This window comes from Dipodomys ordii, unplaced genomic scaffold, assembly GCF_000151885.1.
Source record: "Dipodomys ordii isolate 6190 unplaced genomic scaffold, Dord_2.0 Scaffold10, whole genome shotgun sequence".
NCBI classification, from domain to species: Eukaryota; Metazoa; Chordata; class Mammalia; order Rodentia; family Heteromyidae; genus Dipodomys; species Dipodomys ordii.
In genome coordinates, this window is record NW_012267226.1 from 6,458,286 (window position 1) to 6,477,450 (window position 19,165).

The 19,165-nt window shown below is 51.6% G+C and overlaps 1 protein-coding gene across 1 annotated transcript in view; it reads right to left on the minus strand.

Annotated features, from left to right (window-relative positions):
- The window catches only part of Igsf9b (immunoglobulin superfamily, member 9B), a 50,148-nt gene extending 32,682 nt beyond the window's left edge, over nucleotides 1-17,466 (minus strand). Inside the window, exons 1-3 of the mRNA XM_013009618.1 lie at nucleotides 17,183-17,466; nucleotides 5,553-5,750; nucleotides 2,931-3,077 (exon numbers count right to left, since the gene is read on the minus strand). Coding sequence (XP_012865072.1) covers nucleotides 2,931-3,077; nucleotides 5,553-5,750; nucleotides 17,183-17,246 — 409 coding nt within the window. The 5' untranslated portion in view covers nucleotides 17,247-17,466. The remainder of the gene's footprint in view (nucleotides 1-2,930; nucleotides 3,078-5,552; nucleotides 5,751-17,182) is intronic.
- Between the last annotated feature and the right edge of the window lie 1,699 nt (nucleotides 17,467-19,165).

A 19,165-nucleotide genomic window follows, 5' to 3' on the forward strand; every position in this document is an offset into this window, starting at 1 on the left:
AGCAATTTTTCTCAATGCTAGTGCTCTGCTACTTGAGCCACAGCCTCACTTCTGGCATTTTGGTGGTTAATTGGAGATAAGTGTCTCATGGACTTTGTTGCCAAGGCTGGCTTCAAACTGCAATCCCAGATCTCAGCCTCCTGAGTAGCTAGGCTGACAAACATGAGCCACCAGGGCCAATGTCTGGTTAGAGGGTCTTTGTTAAATGACCAAAGTCTTTGATAGCTTCTAGCCCCCTGTTAACTATACCTCCTCCCCCCACCTCCCTCCCTCTCTCTTTCTCTATCTTTCTCTCTCTCTCTCTTTCTCTTTCTCTCTTTCTTTCTTTCTTTCTTTCTTTCTTTCTTTCTTTCCCAAGGAGGATGGCTAGCACCTTACCCATAATCACCCCCATGAATTTAATTGTCCAGACACAGCAAGATTCTTTCCTCTACAGAATTTCATTGAATCCTCACAATCACCCTGCAGACATTGTTTTTATAACCAAGGAAACAGAGCTCAGAGAGGTGACTTAACTGGCTTTGGGTAATACTGCTGGTGAACAGTAATGAAATAAGCCAACTCTTTTAAGAGCAGTCAGAAATCACCAAAGAATCAAATCCTACTTGATAGACATTCAACAGAACATACAATTCCAAACCATATCCTACCAAATTCAACTGAGTGTCAGCTAAATGGCTGGTATTGCAGGTCCCTGGAATGGACACCATCAACTAGCAGGATATGAAAGACAAAAGTTCCTCACTCAGGATGGTTTGGGGCAGTTAGGGAGGAGCCCAGGAGAGAGGAAAGGACTGGCGACTCTTGGCTTCCTGCTGTACAATGAGGAAAGCCCTGAGCAGCAAATTTACCTTCCTAAGTTTGTCTTTCTTGAGTGATATTAAGGGAGAGTTTCATTCCCTTGACAGCTGGAATCAAAAGCAGATGATTCACAAAAAGCCTGCAGTGGTAGAGACAAACTTCATTTCTTTTTAGTTTTGTGCTGGGGCTTGAACTCAGAGCCTGAAAACCATTCCTTAGCTTTTTCACTCTAAGCTAATACCCTACCACTTGAGCCACAGCTCCATTTCCAGCTTTTTGGTGATTAATTGGAGATAAGTGCCTCACAGACTTTGCTGCCCAGGCTAACTTTGAACTACAATCTTCACATCTCAGTCTCCTGCTTAGCTAGAATAATAGCTGTGAGCCACTGATGCCTAGATAGGTACAGACTTGAACATCTGACTCCCATCAGGCTCCTGGGACCAACTGGCTGGAGCCAGCAGTACCTAATGCCTGAGCCAACTCTCACCTCAGGCCATCCTTAGTTTCCTGTGCTACAGGCCAATGCTTTTGGTAAAATCTTCTATTCTGAGGTGAGGGTTTAGCTCAATAGTACAGTACTTGCACTTGCTTCACATGCCTTTGGCCAGATCCCCAACAGTGCCAAAACAAAAATATTTAATAAAAAAAAATTCTGTTCTTTTAAGACTCTGGATAGGTTCCAAGGCTCCAAAGCAGCCTGAGTCTGATCCATCTTCTGTAGGTAGAGTGGACAGAGCCAGTCTTGAGAAAAGATCAATAACGAGAGAAGCTTCCAGGCCAGGAACAACATCAATTTCTATCTTCCAACCACAACTTCTATAGTGTCAGACACCAAAACCAGAAGGATCTATATGGTATGTGGCATATCCAGGATACTGAAGACTCAATAACTAGCATGGTGTCTGTGACACAGTGGTGGCCAAAAACATTTTTTGTCATCTATTAAATAGAGAAGAATAAGAATCTGGCCAAAAGAATGAAATAAAACAAAAAGAAGGCTGGGTGCCAAGTGGCTCATGTCTGTAATCCTAGTTATTCAAGAGGCTGAGATTTGAAGCCAGCCCAGGCAGGAAAGTCTATGAGACTCTTATCTCCTATTGACCACCACTAAAAAGCTGGAAGTAGAGTTGTGGCTCAAGTGGTAGAGTGCTAACCTTGAGCAAAAAAAGCTCAGGCATAACACCTAGGCTCTAGATTCAAGCCCCAGATTTGGCGGAAGGAAGGAAGGAAGGAAGAGAGGGAGGGAGGGAGGGAGGGAGGGGAAAAAAGAAAGAAAGAAAGAAAAGAAAAGAAAGACTGAAAAAAGAGAAAGACAGAAAGAGAGCACCCTCATTCCCCACCCACTGGGTGGATGCCTTTTGCTGTCCTTTCTCCATGGTGCCAGCATCTCCCAGGTAAGGATTCCTCAGGACATACAGGAAGACTCTTCCTCCATGGAGACACTGAAGACCTGCCCCTATGTGCCATCACTGCTGTGGACCCTAGCTCCCAGCCTCAGAACTCAGCAAGTTTACCCTAACACTTGCCCACCCAGACACTTGTGTGTATACACAGTACAACCCATTTAACCTGAGCTATAAATAACTGATGACCATTAAAGCACATCCTCTCCCTAGGATCCTTAATTTTACTAGCTAATAAACCCTGTATGAACAAGGACCGTGTCTGGGTTTGCTCGTCAGTATTTCCCCCACCATCTGGTGTGGGGGCCAAGCCTGTAACAGACTCTCTGTATAATAAATATACGTTTAACAAGAAACCAAATAGTGACCTAAAAAGACAAATGCTGAGGCTGTGGGAATTCCACTTGAGAGGGAAAGCACCCTTCCTGAGCTCCCAGGCTCCTCCCACAGCAGAGATGTCACACAGCAGTGAGTGCTTTGCCCTCCTGGTTCCCAGAAACAGATCGCTTCCCTGAGAGGGAGAACTCTGACATCACCTTGTACACAGTGAACTACTGCACCTCTGTACCCACATGGACCCCAGGGGCACAGGAGGAGCAAGCTGAGGTCTCAAAGGACCAAGGCTTCCCAAGGCTCCCATTGGTGGCAAAGGCTGAGGGAAAGACCCATAGTCAGGACAGAGGGTGGCAGAGCAGAGCCCCAGGGAAGGGGACTCATACGCACCATTGATGGTAAGATGGACCCAGCTGCCATTGTGGAAGGTGTCATACTGCTGGTCCAGCATGAGCACTTTGCACTCATACCAGCCCTGGTCTTCAGAGCGTACCTGCTCCAACCGCAAGGATGCTTTATCATGAAGACTGGCCCGGCCTGGTGGGGGGAAACAGTGAACAAAAGCCCAGTAAGCCAGCAGGGCAGGGCTAGCAGTTCTCCCCTCCCTGAACCAAAGAAGGGAACCCATCTACTTCCCAAAGCAGAGCCCTAAATGACCTCTGGTACCCACCAACACACCAGAAGGTGGCCAAGGAAAAGGTGGGCCATGAAACCACTGTCCATCCCAAGACAACCCTGCCCCAGCCCACAACAGCAGCCAACTGTGTGAGCCAAAAAAAAAGCCTCAACAACTTAGAACACAAACATTCTTTCTGGGTATCTGTGTGGAGCCTTGCGTTTTTCCTCAGCTTTCTTGCTGGTGCTCTACCACTTGAGCCACACCTCCAGGCCAGCTTATTTTTTTAAGAGATAGAGTCTCACAGACTTTCTTGCCATAGCTGGCTTTAAACTGAGATGCTCTGGTCTTAGCCTCCTGAATAGCTAGGATGACAGGCACAAGCCATCAATACCTTCCTGGCTATAAGTATTCTATATCTTTTTCTTTTTTGCTGGACCTGGGGCTTGAATTCTGGCCTGAGCACTGTCTCTGAGCTGCTTCTGCTCAAAATTAGTGCTCTAACTCTTGAACCATAGTGATAAGAGTCTCATGGACTTCCTGCCCAGCTGGCTTTGAACCGTGATCATCAGATCTCAGCCTCCAGAATAGCTAAGATTTCAGGCATGCACCACTAGCTCCCAGCTTATAAAGGATGAGGAAATGACAGAGTTCAGACAGATGAGTGTTTTCTGGGGCTGCCCTACAGGCTATAGAGCATCTCTGTTCAGGTTAAATAATACACCTGTCTCAGCTGGATGCTTAGGACTACCTCACACTTTCCTGTCTGCCTGATTTCCCTAAGGTAGGATAGAGGAAAGGCTATCTGGGAACTGGATTCTAGAGTCCTTCTAGATCCTGCTACCAGCCCCTCCCAAAGCCCAGCAACTCCATGAGCTGAGGATAGCAGGGCTAAGGACAACCAGATATGATGGTTCCTCCTATAGTTCCAGCTTTCAGGAAGCCAAGGCAGGAAGAAAATGTGGGGTTCTTTGTTATTATTGTTTATCTTTGGTTTCTTTTGTGCCCAGTAGTGGGGCTTGAACTCAGGGCCTCATATATACTGGCTTAGCTTCTTCCACTCAAGGCTGGCACTCTACCACTTGAGCCACAGCTTCATTTCTAGCTTTTTGCTGATTAATTAGAAGTAAGGGTTCTGTCCAGGATGGCTTGGAACTATGATCCTCAGATCTCAGTCTCCTGAGTAGCTAGTAATACAAGTGTAGGCTACCATAGACCGGCATATATAGTGAGTTTAAGACCAGCCCTGTCTATAGACAGCATGTCTCAAGAAAAGAAAAAAAGGGGAAAAAAATCAAGACAAGCGGCAGCAGGCAAGGACCTTCTGTCCATGTAAAGACAGTTCTGTGTTCCTCTCACACAGAGAAAGGAGCCCCTTCTGGCTTGGCAGTTGGGATACCACGTTAAAGGGCTCACCTCATCTGTGCTAGCTACTCCAACCTCTTTCAAACCAAGCCAAGACCCCTACCACCACCACCTCCTCTGCTTTCCTCCTCATCTTGGATCTGTAAATCTACCTTAAAAACTCAGACAAACCAAGCTACCCCTGACCACAGGAAGAAGGAGAGAAAGAAAGGCTGGAATGGAAGCTTTCTGAAGAAAAGGCAATTCAGACCTTGTAAGCTACAGGGGAGACAAAAGTAGAAGCAGTGTCCTGATTCTTCCTATCCTTTCAACTTCAGCACATATTCATCGATGGACACACACACACACACACACACACACTGCACCGTCCACCCTGGCAGGCTGGCAGGCGGTAGCAATGAGTCACAGGGAGGCCACTGCTGACAGAGTAATTGCAGAACAAGACACAAACAGGGCCAGGAGAAGGAAGGGGAGGGTGAGTGGCAGAGGAGGTAGAGACCAGGTCTTGGCAGGGTCAGGCACAGAAGGGGGTGGCTACTAGAACTGGGAATGAGAGTATGCCCCAACCTCAGAACTAGGGGGGAAGAGAAAAGGAGTGTGCAGACAAGAGATCCTGCAGCCTTGTCTTCTTCACGTGTGGTTAAAGGCAGCTCTATCTGACTCTCCTTCTTGCCTGGACAGTGCGGGATCTTGCTTCCTCCCAGGAGTCCTCTCTCTAGCTCGCCCTGGTACTGCTGAGCGCTCACTACCTTCCCAAGGCTGTGTCGTTTTGAAGACTTTCAGGTCTGTTTCAACTCCTACTCCCTCTCCTCTTTGCACTTAATAAAAACCTAGTGAAGCAAAGATGGGAGGGAAAGAGGTAGAGATGATAAAAACAGAGACGATGGGCCAGTCCGGAGAAAGAGCAGAACTGATCAGAACAAAGGCAAAGGGACCTGAGACCTGGGAGGGGAGGGAGGCGACCCTGAGACCCAGAAGGCGCCTACTAAAGAGAGGCGAAGTGGGGACAGCCCTCGGCACCCACACCTTACCTGCATACTCAGGGTCCACGTGAGGAGGGTAGTAGCCAAACTTGATGAAGATAGGGATGGGAACCCCGAACTTGAACCACTCTACGACATAGGGTGGGGGCTGTCCCGTCACCGGGTGGATCACGTCGCATCGCAGAACAACACCCTCACCAGCTCGTGCAGTCACAAACTCAGGCTCTTCTCGTAGGCCGTGGGCACCTAACAGGGACAGCCAAGGTGGGACACCAGTGGGTGACAAAGAGCTCCTGCCTCCGCAGCCTCATGCCCATGTGAAAGGCATGACTCCGAACCACCCTCTCCCTTCCTGAGGGCCCCCGTGCACCCTCACCCCACCCCTACTACCTCTTACCCAAAATTCCCTCAGCCCTGAAGGCCTCAAGCAAGCATTCATATAGCCAAGGAAGAAAAGAAGGGAGAGGGAAAAAAAGAGAGAGAAAGCTTTTCCAAGTGCCAAGTGGTTCGTGCCTGGTTCACGCCTAGCTACTCAGGAGGCTGAGATCTGAGGATCGCAGTTTGAAGCCAGGCTGAGCAGAAAAGTCCATGAGACTCTTTTTTTGTGTGTGTGGGGGGGGACGGTGTCCGGTCATGGGTCCTGAACTCTGGGTCTGGGCGCTGTCCCTCAGCTCTTCAGCTCAAGGCTAGCGCTCTACCACTTGAGCCACAGAGCCACTTTCAGCTTTTTTCTTTTTGCTTATGTGGTGCTGAGGAATCGAGCCCAGGGCCTCATACATGCAAGGCAAGCGCTCTACCACGAGCTACCTTCCCAGCCCGTCCATGAGACTCTTATCTCCAATAAACTATTCAGAAAAAGCCAAAGCGGTGCTGTGGCTCAAGTGGTAGTGCGAGCCTTGAGCAAAAGAAGCTTTGGGATAAAGCCCAGGCCCTGAATTCATGCCTCAAGACTGGGGGAAAAAAAGGGGGTGTTTTTATTTTTTTAGCTCTACAAGCTAATCTCAGCTCCAAAGACCATTAGCAAAACCTGATGCTAGTGGCTCATGCCTATAATCCTAGCTACTCAGGAAGCTGAGATCTGAGGATCAAGGTTCAAAGTCAACTTGGGCAAGAAAGTCCATGTGGCTCTCATCTCCAATTAAGCACCAAAAAAAGCTGAAAGTGGAGCTGTGGCTCAAGTGGTAGAGCACTAGCCTTGAGCATAAAAGCTCAGGGTCAAGCTAAACACCAGTGGCTCACACCTGTAATCCTAGCTACTCAGGAAGTTGAGACCTGAGGATTGTAGTTCCAAGCCAGAAAAGTCCTTATGACTCTTATCTCCAATTAATCACTCAAAAACCAGAAGTGGAGCTGTGGCTCAACATGGTAGAGAGCTAGCTTTGAGCAAAAGAGCTCAGGGACAGCACCTAGACCCTGAGTCCAGCCCCATGACCCTCCCCCCACCCAAAAAAAGCTCAGGTAAAGCCTCAGTACAGGCAGGCACACACACACACACACACACACACACACACACACACACACAGCAAGAGCAGCAGGCATCATCATGTCCTGCACACACACACACACACACACACACACACACACACACACACACCGATGAATAGCTCAGCCCAGCCATAACCACCTACAAACAAGGGAACATTCCTCCGGAAGCAGCTTCCCTCTAGAGCCTCGTAGGAGATGGCAAAGGCAGCCTTCCTCCACTGCCCCACCCCCAGCTCTGCCTGATGTTCCAGCACTAAACAAGAGTGCTCCACACCGGAGCGAGCTGGGAATCCCTAACAAGCTAAGCAGGCTGCTCAAGGCAACACCAGAGGAAAACCCCACCGGCCTGAGCTGGCCTCTCCAGCCCCTCCTCCCACCCCTGCTGCGCAGCCCTGCAGCAGAGGGAAGCTCGGCATTGCAGCCCTCCCATTTATTTCCAAGGCTCAAATCTTTCAGATATCACTGCTCCGAGAGCAGGAGGCTGGGGACAGAGAAGGGGGGCCCTGGGGCACAGAATATCAAAGCTGGACAGCTCAACAGGGCATCCCCATCCTGGCTGACAGAGGTGGGGAAGGAGGCAGGTAAGAGGCCCCCATCCCACCTAAGACTCAAGGTGGAGGACTCACAGGTGGCTGCCCACCCTCCTTGGCACCTGCTCCTGGGCCCCAAGCAGAATCTGCAGCGCCCAGCAACCAGGCAGGGCCAGGGTGACTGCAAGGTCACCTTGTCCAGTGCTGGCAGTGAAAAGGACAGTGAGGGGATGCTCCAGTCCTGCCTCCCCCGCACTACCCCTCCCAAGATGACCACACCCTTTCTCACCTCACTCCTCCCCTCCAGGTCACAGCCTGAGCACCTCAACGGTGCCGGGCAGCACCTAGGACAGCAACCGCAGACTGGGCCTGGAGCCAAAGCTGGCTGGGCCCTTCCTTTGGGAAAGGATGGAAGGCAGAACAACCCACCTCTGTCCCTCTGCCTAAGTTGAGCTCTTTCTGCATCCTCTGACCCCTATGGGATCCCACCCGCCTCGGTCTCTCCTTTATGTCTCAATGTTTCACTCTGTGTGTGTGTGTGTGTGTGTGTGTGTGTGTGTGCGTGCATGCTCACATGCATGTGATCTGAGAAAGCGCCATCTCTGTCAGTCTGCCTCAATATCTCTATGTCTCTTTATCTCTACTTGTCTCTCACATTTGCTTTCTCTTTCTGTCTCTCCTCTTCCTCCTCCTCCTCCTCTTCCTCTTTACCCTCCCCCCCCCTTTCTGGCTCTTTCCGTGTCTGTCTCTGTTTATCTCTGTCTCTCCCTCTCTCTAGTGTCTGGTGTGTCGATCCATCAACTGTCTGTCTGTCAATCTCCTGCTCAGCTCCAAGTCTCTCTATGTGTCTCTAGCTTCTTCTCCATGTGTCTGTCTGTCTGTCTCTGTCTCTCTGTCTCTATCTCTCTCTGTCTCTCTGTCTCTGTGTCTCTCTCTGTCTCTCTCTGTGTCTCTCTCTGTGTGTCTCTCTCTGTCTCTCTGTCTGTGTCTCTCTCTCTATCTCTCTCTGTCTCTCTCTCTCTGTCTCTCTCTCTCTCTGTGTGTCTCTCTCTGTCTCTCTCTCTCTCCTGCTCCTTCCCTATGACTCTCTGGCTGTCTTCCAGGTCCCTCCATCATGTGTGTCTCTGTCTCTTTCTCTTGCTAGCACTACATGTGGGTAATTGCCTACCTGCCTGTCCCTTTCCCTGTTTCTATCAGCTGGTAAGTGTGTGTGTATGTGTGTGTGTGTGTGTGTGTGTGTGTGTGTGTGTGTGTGTGTGTTGGAGGATGGGAACCACGAATTGCTGTTGGTCCATTTGAGGGCAAGGGGTTTCACATGCTTTTCTGCATGGAGGGGCTCTGTATCCGTGTGCATATGTGTTTCTTGTGTCTGAATCTCTATGTCAGTCTATGTCATCTCTGTGTGTCTCTGCGTGCCTCATTCTCCCCGCTCCCCCTTCCCTGTAACTTGCAGAAGGAAGAGGAGGAGGAGGCAAGCCCTTCCAGAAGCCGATTGGCTCCCAGTGACATCACTGTTTTCTAGAGAAAGAGCTAAGATCACAGAGTATTTTTGGAGCAAAGCAGCATTACACTCACCTGCCAGAGGCCCCAGCAGGTTTCCCAAGCCCCCCCCCCATCCCCCAGCCTGGCTTCAGACTGAGTTTGCAGCCCAGCCTCTTGGGGTAAAAGGAGGAGAGGGCCCAGCTGCAGCAGGCACCTCCCCCACACCCCTAGGGACACCTGCCTGCCTGCCTGCCCTGCTTCACCCACAAGCACAAACCAGTGCTAGACTGACAGCAATGGGTGGAGAGCAGGTGCCATGAGCCATCCAGAGAAGCAGCATGTATATGTATGCATGCACACATGTGTGTACATATATATGTACACACATGCAACAACCGAACATCTGCAGGACTGGCCTGTGAGGAGATGAGGAGACAAACTACAGATGTGTGAGGGAAGAAAGAGCTATTTCCGGGATGGGGGGGCAGGAAACCTGGGGTGGGGCAGGATGGCTCCTTTGTCTCTAGAGCACAAGTGGCAGAAGGAGAACCAAGGGGAACAGCTGGGCACCTCTAACAGTCCGGTTTTGTTCTGGAGTGCTGGCAATGCTAGAAGGTGGGTCAGCTTTGACATGGCTGTGCACTGCTCATTTGCACCTAGTGCTGCCTCATTCTCGCTGCATTGCAATGAGACAGCTCTTTGACACCTTCCCTCCCCAACCCCCATCCCCAGTCCCGGGCCCAGCCCCAGCCCCAGTCCCAAGCCCAGCCCCAGTCCCAGCCAGTCCCTGGGTTAAACATAAAGCCCATTGTAAAGCCCACCCCCAAAGCAACAGTGCATACACACACACACACACTCACACACATACACACTCAGCTAGCATCTCTTCTTGAGAACCTTCCAATCAGGGAGGAGCATCTACAGACCAGGTGCATCCCAAAAATGACACACAGGACAAAACGAGACCAATGTCTCCAAAAGTAGACAGAGAGAAGTCATCCCAGGTCCTCCTGGTTTCCAGGATCCTAATGTATTATCATCTGCTCTTTCTCTTCTTCTACACACACACACACACACACACACAGAGGGTGTGTTCCCTCACTCCATCTCCCACAGCCTGATCCTTTCTGAGCCAAAGCATGTCTAATAAACACTCTCTCCAGAAAAGCTCAGTGTGAAAAAAGAGAGAAAGTACTCGGGCTGGCAGGAAAGAGGGAAGAGGGGCCTGATAGAGGAGACATGGATAAACTCAAACACTGGGGAACGGAGCCCAAATCCCACAGTGAAAGCAATTCAGAAGCAAGGAAGTGCGGAGATACAGATGGACCCAGTCCAACCAAAGAGATGGCTGGGGGCATTGACAACAGGATACAGAGTCATGGAGACTCACAGACACAGGCCTTCAGAACACCTGAAAACCAGGAGGACAGAGGGGAGCCTGCATGAAGCAGGGCAAGGCCAGCTGGAACAGGGAAAGGGGGTGGAGAATGCTTGGGGATAGTGCCTGCAAGGGAGGGGACCCTCAGGCCCTTCCCCTTCACGGGAACCACGGGGCCAGGCTTCTTCTGATTGGCCTGAGAATGGGTAGGGGGCTCCCAGAGGTACTAAAGAAGGCAGGAAACAGTACACCCTGAGCCTTTGAGGGTCTGCCTAGACCCCCCTGAAGGGGTGCCATCCTGGCAAGAAAGCGAGGAAGAAGTGGCCCCCTGCAGGCTGGCTGACCTTTCCAGGAAACCATAGGATACAAATCATCTGCTCTCTGGGCCAGGTGGTACTCAGTGGGTAGCTGAGTCCAGGGCTGCCAGCAGACCCCCTCTGGGCACAGAACCATGAGGCATCGGGGCCTGGCACAGCCCCACATCCAGCACTCCTCACCTGGACCTTGTCGGACTTGAGGGAGAAAAGGGTCCTGAGAATGGGGAATCATCTAAATAGCAGGGGAAAGACTGCATCTGGGCAGAGAAAGCCTCATTTGGGACTAGCTCTACTCCATAAAGCTCTGTGCCATGAATGGGATACTGAATGCCTGCAATGGCCCTGGCACAAGTACTTTTGTCTCCATTTTGCACACAAGCAATAGGAAAGCTGTATTATTTGGAAAATTACCCACGTAACAGGTAGGGAAGTCAGAATTCTCCTACTTCCTGCCCTCACCAAAGCCCCAGAGGACCAAGGCCTCTCCTTTCTGCCCCCTTCCCTTCTTTACCCATTCAGCCAGTCACACCTTCACACCACACAGGTCCTGAGAGCTCAGATTCTGCAGCCCAGGATCAAAGAACACTTCCAAGAACCTATTTCAGATGATAGCTGGACCAGTTGGCCCAGGAGCATTACTCAGCCTAAGATCTTAGAGTCCCTGACTAGGTCTAGTAGCGGCTGAGCATCAGCCTCCAAGAATCATTAGTACAAATCCTTGTTGCAGCCTCTTCCTCCTCCTCCTCCTCCTACTCCTCCTTCTCCTCCTCCTCCTCCTGCTGCTTCTCCTCTTCCTCCTCTTCCTCCTCCTCCTCTGGGCACCAGACTCCCAAACCACAGGCCTGTTGTCTAATAATACCAGCGACAGCCACCACCACCTCCATCTGCCAGCCTAAAAATAATCCCTGCTGAGTCCAAAAAAGACACAGCCCCCAATAGTCCCCCAATCCCTCCTCCTCAACAAGCCAGGAAGCTCCCGGAGATTCCAGGAATCTTGGGGCTCTCACTAAGTGGGAGGCACACACCGGAGGATGGCTCCCTCCTGCCCAATGAGAAACACCCAAGAAGTATGATGTGGAGAGGAGACCGGTGTCCAGAACAGGAGGGGATGTCCTGATCTCCTTATAAGGCAGGTAGATCAGAGGCTACCCTGAGCATCCCTCTCTCTTTCTAGAAACAAACACTCATGCACACATGCACACACACACACACACACACACACACACACACACATTAATAAAAGACATTGTGCCAGGGCCTCTCCATCAGTGTCCCTACTGCTCTTCCAGCCTCCCTCCCCATCCAGCCTGCAGGGTCTTTGAGGCCAGGTGAGCCTTAGAATGGGCACAACCAGGAAGACTGAACAGCAAGGATTAGAAAGGAGAGAATAGGAATGAACAGCTTCTTTCATCTATGGGTGACTCTGCTCCTTAACCCTCCTAGCTAGGTCCCCTATCCCAGCAGCCAGGAGGCAGCAGCGAAGCTATTAGCAACCTTCATTTGCTTGGCTACACAGCATTTCCAAGAGCTCTTTCCCCAGGAGCCCCTGACAGGAAGGAAGTCGGTAATTCAATCTCAGTTCTGTTCCTTTAATGGCTCCTCAGCAGAAAAGCAAAGCCACACACCCCTAAAGCCCCTGCAATCAGATCTCGTGTCCCAAAGCTGGCTGGCAGGAAGGCAGAGGGACAGGCACTGAGGCTGAGCATGCCATGAGGATAAGAGACCAGATTGCCACCAGAACTAAGTGGGAGATCAAAGTTCCATATTTACTCCCAGTAAACCGTCAACACTCCCTACTCCAACAAGAATGAGGACAGTGACTCACCTCGTTACAATGTATGCCTGTGTGCAAGTTGTATACCACTCACTCCCCCATCCTGGTAGACACACGTGACCAGGAGGAAGGTAAGGGTGACTACAAATGGGGGAAGGCGGGCAGAAGGCAGGGTTGTCAATGTCTCTCTTTGTCAGAAGAGCAATCAAGCTTCCTTCACATCCCTGGTCCAGTGGAATCTTTCTCCAAACCCCTCACAGAGGCCCCATCTCTGCTCTCCACTTTCCTGCTTATTCACGCAAGAGAGAACAGAAAAGCAGGAAGATTCCTAAGAAAAATAGGTCAACTGCCTCCGGCAGACTGGCCCACACCAGTGCCCCTGAGCAGTGCCCCTGGGGCAGGGTACTGATGATAATTCTGTCTCTTCTCCCCTCACCCTCCTTCTCTATTCTGGAGTGGATACAGTTGATGCCAACTGATGCTACCCATCCCTCTTGGCAATTGATAGCCCAGTGTCAGCTTCTCCACAAGCTCAGACTTTCCTACTGCCTAAGCTTTCTCTCCAGAACCTCAGGCATCCTTCAATCCAGCCTCTGGGCTAGAGCCTTCAACTTTGGAGACTTCTGTGCTGCTTTGATGAAAGTTCCAAACAAAGGGACAAGGAGTCTGCTGGGTATAGTCACTCAGAGAGGAGTTGCTCTAACCTCAGGCCTGTACCTAACTGGCCCTGTCCTGCTGCAGTCCATGCATCTACTCACAAACATACAAGCATTCACTCTTGCATGTATAGGGCATGTATAGGGCAAAATACATGCAGATCACATGGACATGCACACAGTATATACAGAAATATAAGTACGTGTGTCTGTACATGCATGTGCACACATGTGTATATATGTAGGTATATACCATTTCATATGAGTAGGTGTGCACCTACCTGTAGGAGCACACACATACACACACAGGCGTACCCATGCATGCGAAAGTGCACATACACCCATCACCTCCAGACAGCAGAAAGTTCTCACCAATCACAGCTCTTTTATCATGCATATCTACTCTTCACACAAGCTGTACAATCCATCCTAGGAACCAGAGGGAGAGGGTACTGCTATCTGGAGACCTGGCATCCCAGCTGAGGTCACCAGATATGGAGGAGGGGCTCTTATAGAGAACTGGTTAAATCTCAGCCCTCATTGGGGCTCATCTCCCACCCCCACATCTTCAGTGCAGCAAACAGGAAAGCTGTGTATAGACAGTTGAGCACCAAGCAGAGCTGAGAGAGAGCCAAAGAAGAAAGCATAGAGCAAGCAGGCTAGGCTCTGAAAGCTAGCTGGCGCCTGACTGGGGAGAGGACAGAGAAGTAAAGGAAGGCACCAAGAGAGAATGAGGCATAGGAGGGAGGGACAGAGAGATGCTGGGTTTCAGCAGCTCAGTGAGACAGCCCTGCTCTTCAGGTAACCAGAGATTAGTTTTCTGTGTCAGAACCATAAACATGAAACCACTCACGACTTGAGACATGATATCTCCAGACACTGGCATGTGTCAGGCCATTGGCCAGAAGCTGAAAGCTGATCCTTCCCACTGTGACTCAGCCATGCCCTATGTGACAACCTCCTCAGCTTCTCCCAGGGTATCTGTTGCCAGACACACCCCCACCACCATCATGTGTGTGCTGGGACACAGAGCCATGTACTTACCCGCTAATCACTGCCATTGCTCAATTCTTCCTGGACATGGGGTGAAACCCCCTTCCCAAATGGGAGATGGGTGGGTCAAGGCCAGAGTAGAGGGGACTAATCTAACCACCTGCAGGACTTGAGTCACAACTCCACTTTATTTGGGGGCACTATTACCAGGGATGATTCAGAATCGGTGGTCAAGAGGAAAAACAGCCTTGGGGATAAGACTTCCCTCTGCGATGAGATGTTCAGACTCAAAGTCTAGCCCAGGCTCTTCCCACAATGTGGAAACCCCTCAGCTTACTAGGCAAACATCTGGGATGCTGAGATGACACCAATAGACCGACTTCTCCTCATGCTTTCCACCTGAGTACTGACTTTAGTCCTCTCCCAGACACATGATCTGAGTCAAAGTTAGAGTCAATCCATCTCTACCTATATCTCACACAGGTAGGTTGACAGAGTCCCAACTCACTGTGGCCTGAGGGAGCTTCCCCCTCTCACTCCTCTACTTCAGTGAATCCTAAGGGTGCCTCTCAAAGTCCCTCCATCTCAGGGGTCTCCCCACAAGTTATCTGTGCCACTCAGAGAAAAGTTAGGCTTTGCAAGTCCCCAATACCAGCTCCACACACAGCAAGTAGCCTTTCCCTGCCAGAGGCTGAGTTCTGTACCCTCCCACAAGTTCTAGACACTGACAAGGATTTAGCTTTGAACACATTGCAAAGGGCTTTCAAGCAGCTTTGAAGCACACATACCCTAGACACATCACTGGATGTAGGAGGATGAGAGGCTCTGCCCAGACAAGGTCAGTCTATGAAGGAGTCTCATTTCCTGACAGAGACAACCTTCTGAACTTCCTCCTAGCACATACCCAGCTCCTGATGCCCTGAATGACCCAAGGGAAAGGAAATAGAGGGGAGCCAGGAACCCAAAAATTCTGAAATAATAACCACATCAATATTTCATGAGTATATACTATGTGAGTGGCAGCTACTCTTTTATTTATAGCACTACTATCCCCACCCCAAGGGGGAAAAATACCTCCATAAGCTTATACTCATAACTTATTTCCATTGAAGCAAGTAACATCAAGAAAGGTTAAGCAAATTTGTCCAAGGTCACAGGATTAGCAAGTGATAGAATTGGGATTTGAATGCATGCCATTTTAAATCTAGGTCCTAGACCAACATCATATCCCAAGACCAAGAAGGTCACCCCTGCTCTCAGACAAGAGAGCATGTCAAGCCATTCCGGGCGGAAAGACCTTGCTGCACTATGGAAGAAGGTATACATCACCTTCATGCCCAACAACCTTCAATGTTGGGAAGTTCCTTCTGCCCTGCCATTCTGTGTGTTGCTGCACTATAAACCCGTTTTCCTTTATGCTGTGCTTAAACTTGCAAAAATAAATAAATGAAACACAACACAACAGGCCAAACCCCACACCCTTGCTTAGGTTTTGGACTCTATTTCAGAACCTTCCTTCAATGTCTCTTCTATTCAAAGATCCCAGCACATCCTTTGTGCTTTCAGTGACAGTCCCAGGAACATACCAAAACCTGAAGGGGAGGAGGATGCGGGTTTTGCAAGACGGCGAGGAGACTGGGGAGAGGATGAGGATGAGGCCAGCTGGTCCGCGCCTCCACCCCCCCCCCTCCACAAGCTTCTGTGGCCACTCCAGCCTGTCTCCCCACCTGACAAAGGAAGTGTTTTTAAACCATCCAGCCCAACACATCACTTGGCAAAACCACCCTTTCCCTTTCCCTCTGCGCTTGTTTTCAGTCGCCCCCTCCCAAGGAGCATAGGAGACATTTTCCATTCCTGAAACTTTCTCAAACCACTCCCCCCCCTCCCCACCAAACCTCCCACCCAGGTGATGATAAGATTCTCTCCACGGTGCTCGCTAGGAGTAGAGGTTCTGCTTGGCGGGTCGCGCTTCCCCCCCCCCGCCTCTGCAATCCCTCGCCCCCCCCATCCCCGGGCTGGTTCTCTCTCCCGCCGCCATCTCCTCCCGGCTCGGTGAACTTGCCCACAGCCGGGTCGTGTCTGTGCGCTGAGAACCATGAGCTCAGAGTCCTGGCAGCCTCCAGGCTCCGCGGAGAGCCAGAGCCCGGGTGCCACCCAGAGGCTTGCAAGTCGCTCTGCCCGTCTCCAAAGCAAAAGCCCGCGCGCTCACGCACGCATCCCCCGACGCGCGGCTTCCCTCTTGCTCTTCTCGAGCTCAATCAGGAGAAATCGGAAAGAGAAAGAAGAAGAAGAAAAATCCCCCCTCGGCTCCGAGACTCCAACCGCAGGGACCCCTCCCCCGCTGCCCTCGCCCCCGGGCAGCTCTGCCTGGCCGCGGGGGAGGGCGGCGCGTGGCCAGCCCACGGCCCGCTCCCCGGGAACTTTTGCCAGGCCCGGGGACCCAGGTGCGGCTAAAACGGGCGCGGGCTGACCGGCTTTCTTAATTCTCTCACCTGCGAGGGGGACCCGGCCTCCAGCTGCCGAGATGGGAGGCGGGAGGGGCACCTGCGGGGCCAATAGAACCCTGTGCCGAAGAGGTGGGCGCGGAAGGTCCCAAGGCTCGGGTCGCACCTCCCGGGGAGGGCTCCACCGCGGAGCGGTGCGCGGCGCTGGAGCGTGCTGCAGCCTGCCCGGAGACCCGCAAACTCCCTGGCAGCCAGAGTTAGGGAGAAGCACGATTCCCCCCCCTCACCCCACCCCCGCCACCACCATCACCCGGTGTCAGCAGAACCACGGGGCCCAAAGTGGCCCAAGTCGACCTCGATTCCAAAGCGAGTGCCAGGCAGCCAGACCCATGGGCACCGGCCTTTTCCCGCCGGGCTCCGCTCCTCCGGCCATCAGCCCTCGGGCCCTCTCTGGTCAGTGCCGGGAGGCGCGCCTGGCCCAAGCCCGAGCCTCGCCAGCGGGAAGGAGCGGCACCGAACCGGGGGGAGGGGGGAGTGGCCAGAGATCCGGAGCCCCGGAGCCCCGAGCCGACAGAGCCGGCCGGGAGGGGCAGAGGAGGGACGCTGCACTTCAACTCACCTTGAGCCGCAAGACCTCGGGTGCTGATCACACTTGCTATCAAAGTGGCCACATACCAAATCATAGTACTACCGCGCGCCAGCCAAGTGCCTCATCCTATCGCAAAGTGCTCCCGCACCCGCACACTTCTCGTGCCCGAGCGCCCGCCTCTCGCCCGCCTACGCCCCTTGCCGGTGCTCCTGCAGCCCGGGCGGCCCGCTCTCCATCCCTTCCTGGCTCCGCTTGGCTCCGCGCGCAGCCTCCCCGGCCCCGGCGCAGCGGCACCTGCACTACTAGCCTGGGCAGAACGCAGCCAGGTCCACGGTGAAGCCTAGCCGGGCCGGACCTCTAAGCCCGCCCCCTCAGTTTGCCTATTGGACGCCTCCCACCAGTCTGAAGACTGATTGGCTCAACTGTCTGCCCGTCGTGGGCGCGAAGGAGGCGAGCCCATTTCAAGGTGCGTTGAAGTGCGGCGAGAACAGAGCCGCAGAATCATGCGCATTGCCTGGGAGAAGGCGTTGTAGCGTCTTTGCTCTGTTCTATTCTCTGCTTAGGCTTTATGGCAAGTTTCTGGTGAAATAAATGGTAGATTCTCCGACTGACTGATGGGTCCCTAGGAGTCTCAATTACCCCTGACAGATCTGAAGGGATGGAGCCCCCGCCCACTCAGGGAATCCAACATCCGGTTTCCATCCAGCAAAAAAGCAGTTCCCGGGAGAACCATGCTGATTCAGTGTGATGGGGGAAACCCACGAGCGTGCAGCCTGGGAAAGGTAGGGAACGTCCTTTGCTGGAGATCTTTTCAAAGAGGTCACGCACAGCCTCCCCCACCCCCAGTCCCTTGCTCACACAGACACTCTTCCTCCAAAGCAACACACCACCTCCACCAAACGTGATATTAAGTTAAGTTCCAGCCAGCCTGAAGACCCAGGAATGACTAAAATGACCTCTAAAAGTCACTAAGATTTAGGATGAGTCATTGGCTCAGCTGCAGTGTGTCACAGACCTCTCTGGAACACACGCGTGCACACACACTGCCACCCCCAGTGTCGGTCATCACTGCTCATCACTGCTTATCATTACTAAACCCCAACTTGTGGGGATAAAAGTTTTGTGGGGGGGAGGTTAAATTTCCCTTACCCTAAATTAGTACTGCTTCCTCCTACATGTGATTCCTCCACTCTCTGCCTTACAGGGAGTCCCATCTCAAAAGCATGAAGTCAAGATGGATTTGGGGAGCAGCTTGGGATGGAAAAGACCCCGTGAAAGGGGAAGAGGGGTTTTCTATTCCTGCAGAGAAACATGGATAAGAAAATTGGGAGGACTTCCTATTGCCGGGTCTCCTGCCCCTAGTCTTTTCTCATCCCTTCCCCCAATACATTTGTATTTGCAAAAGGAATAAATGAGTGTCATGGAAACATCTACAATCGCCTCTATTTCGAGGCTGTAGTGAAGATTTTGTTCTTTCAAGCAGTGAAAGCAATGGTGAGGGCCACACACCTAACACCCTAGGATGGGCCATTGGCCAAGGAAGGAGGATAGAGGGACAATGAAGGAGACCGCAGGAATTTCATCCTCTCAAAGCACACATCAGCTACCAAGCTCTGGTTCCCAACTGAATAAGAAGGAAACTTGCCCTGCGTAGACTCATACATTTGCACATGCACACATGCAAACACTTGCATGCGCCTTGTGTAGAAAGTGGTCTTGAATGATAGAACAGCCTTCACTGAAACTTGAAGGTGACCCTTATTAGTTCATTGCTGTAAGGTGAAAAACTGAGACTACTTCCATCCCCACCGGACCAGCAGCGTAACAAATACACTTGTAAATTTTTAGCATCTGAATATAACCTGGAGAACCAGAGAACACTTGAGTAATCTACTTGGATACCCACTCCACTCACACAAACACACCCAAATGCATCACTCTGGAGACATATGTCCCCGAGCCATTGCTTTAGGGTCTCTTTCTAGGTCAATATGCCTTTCTTGTGATTATGAT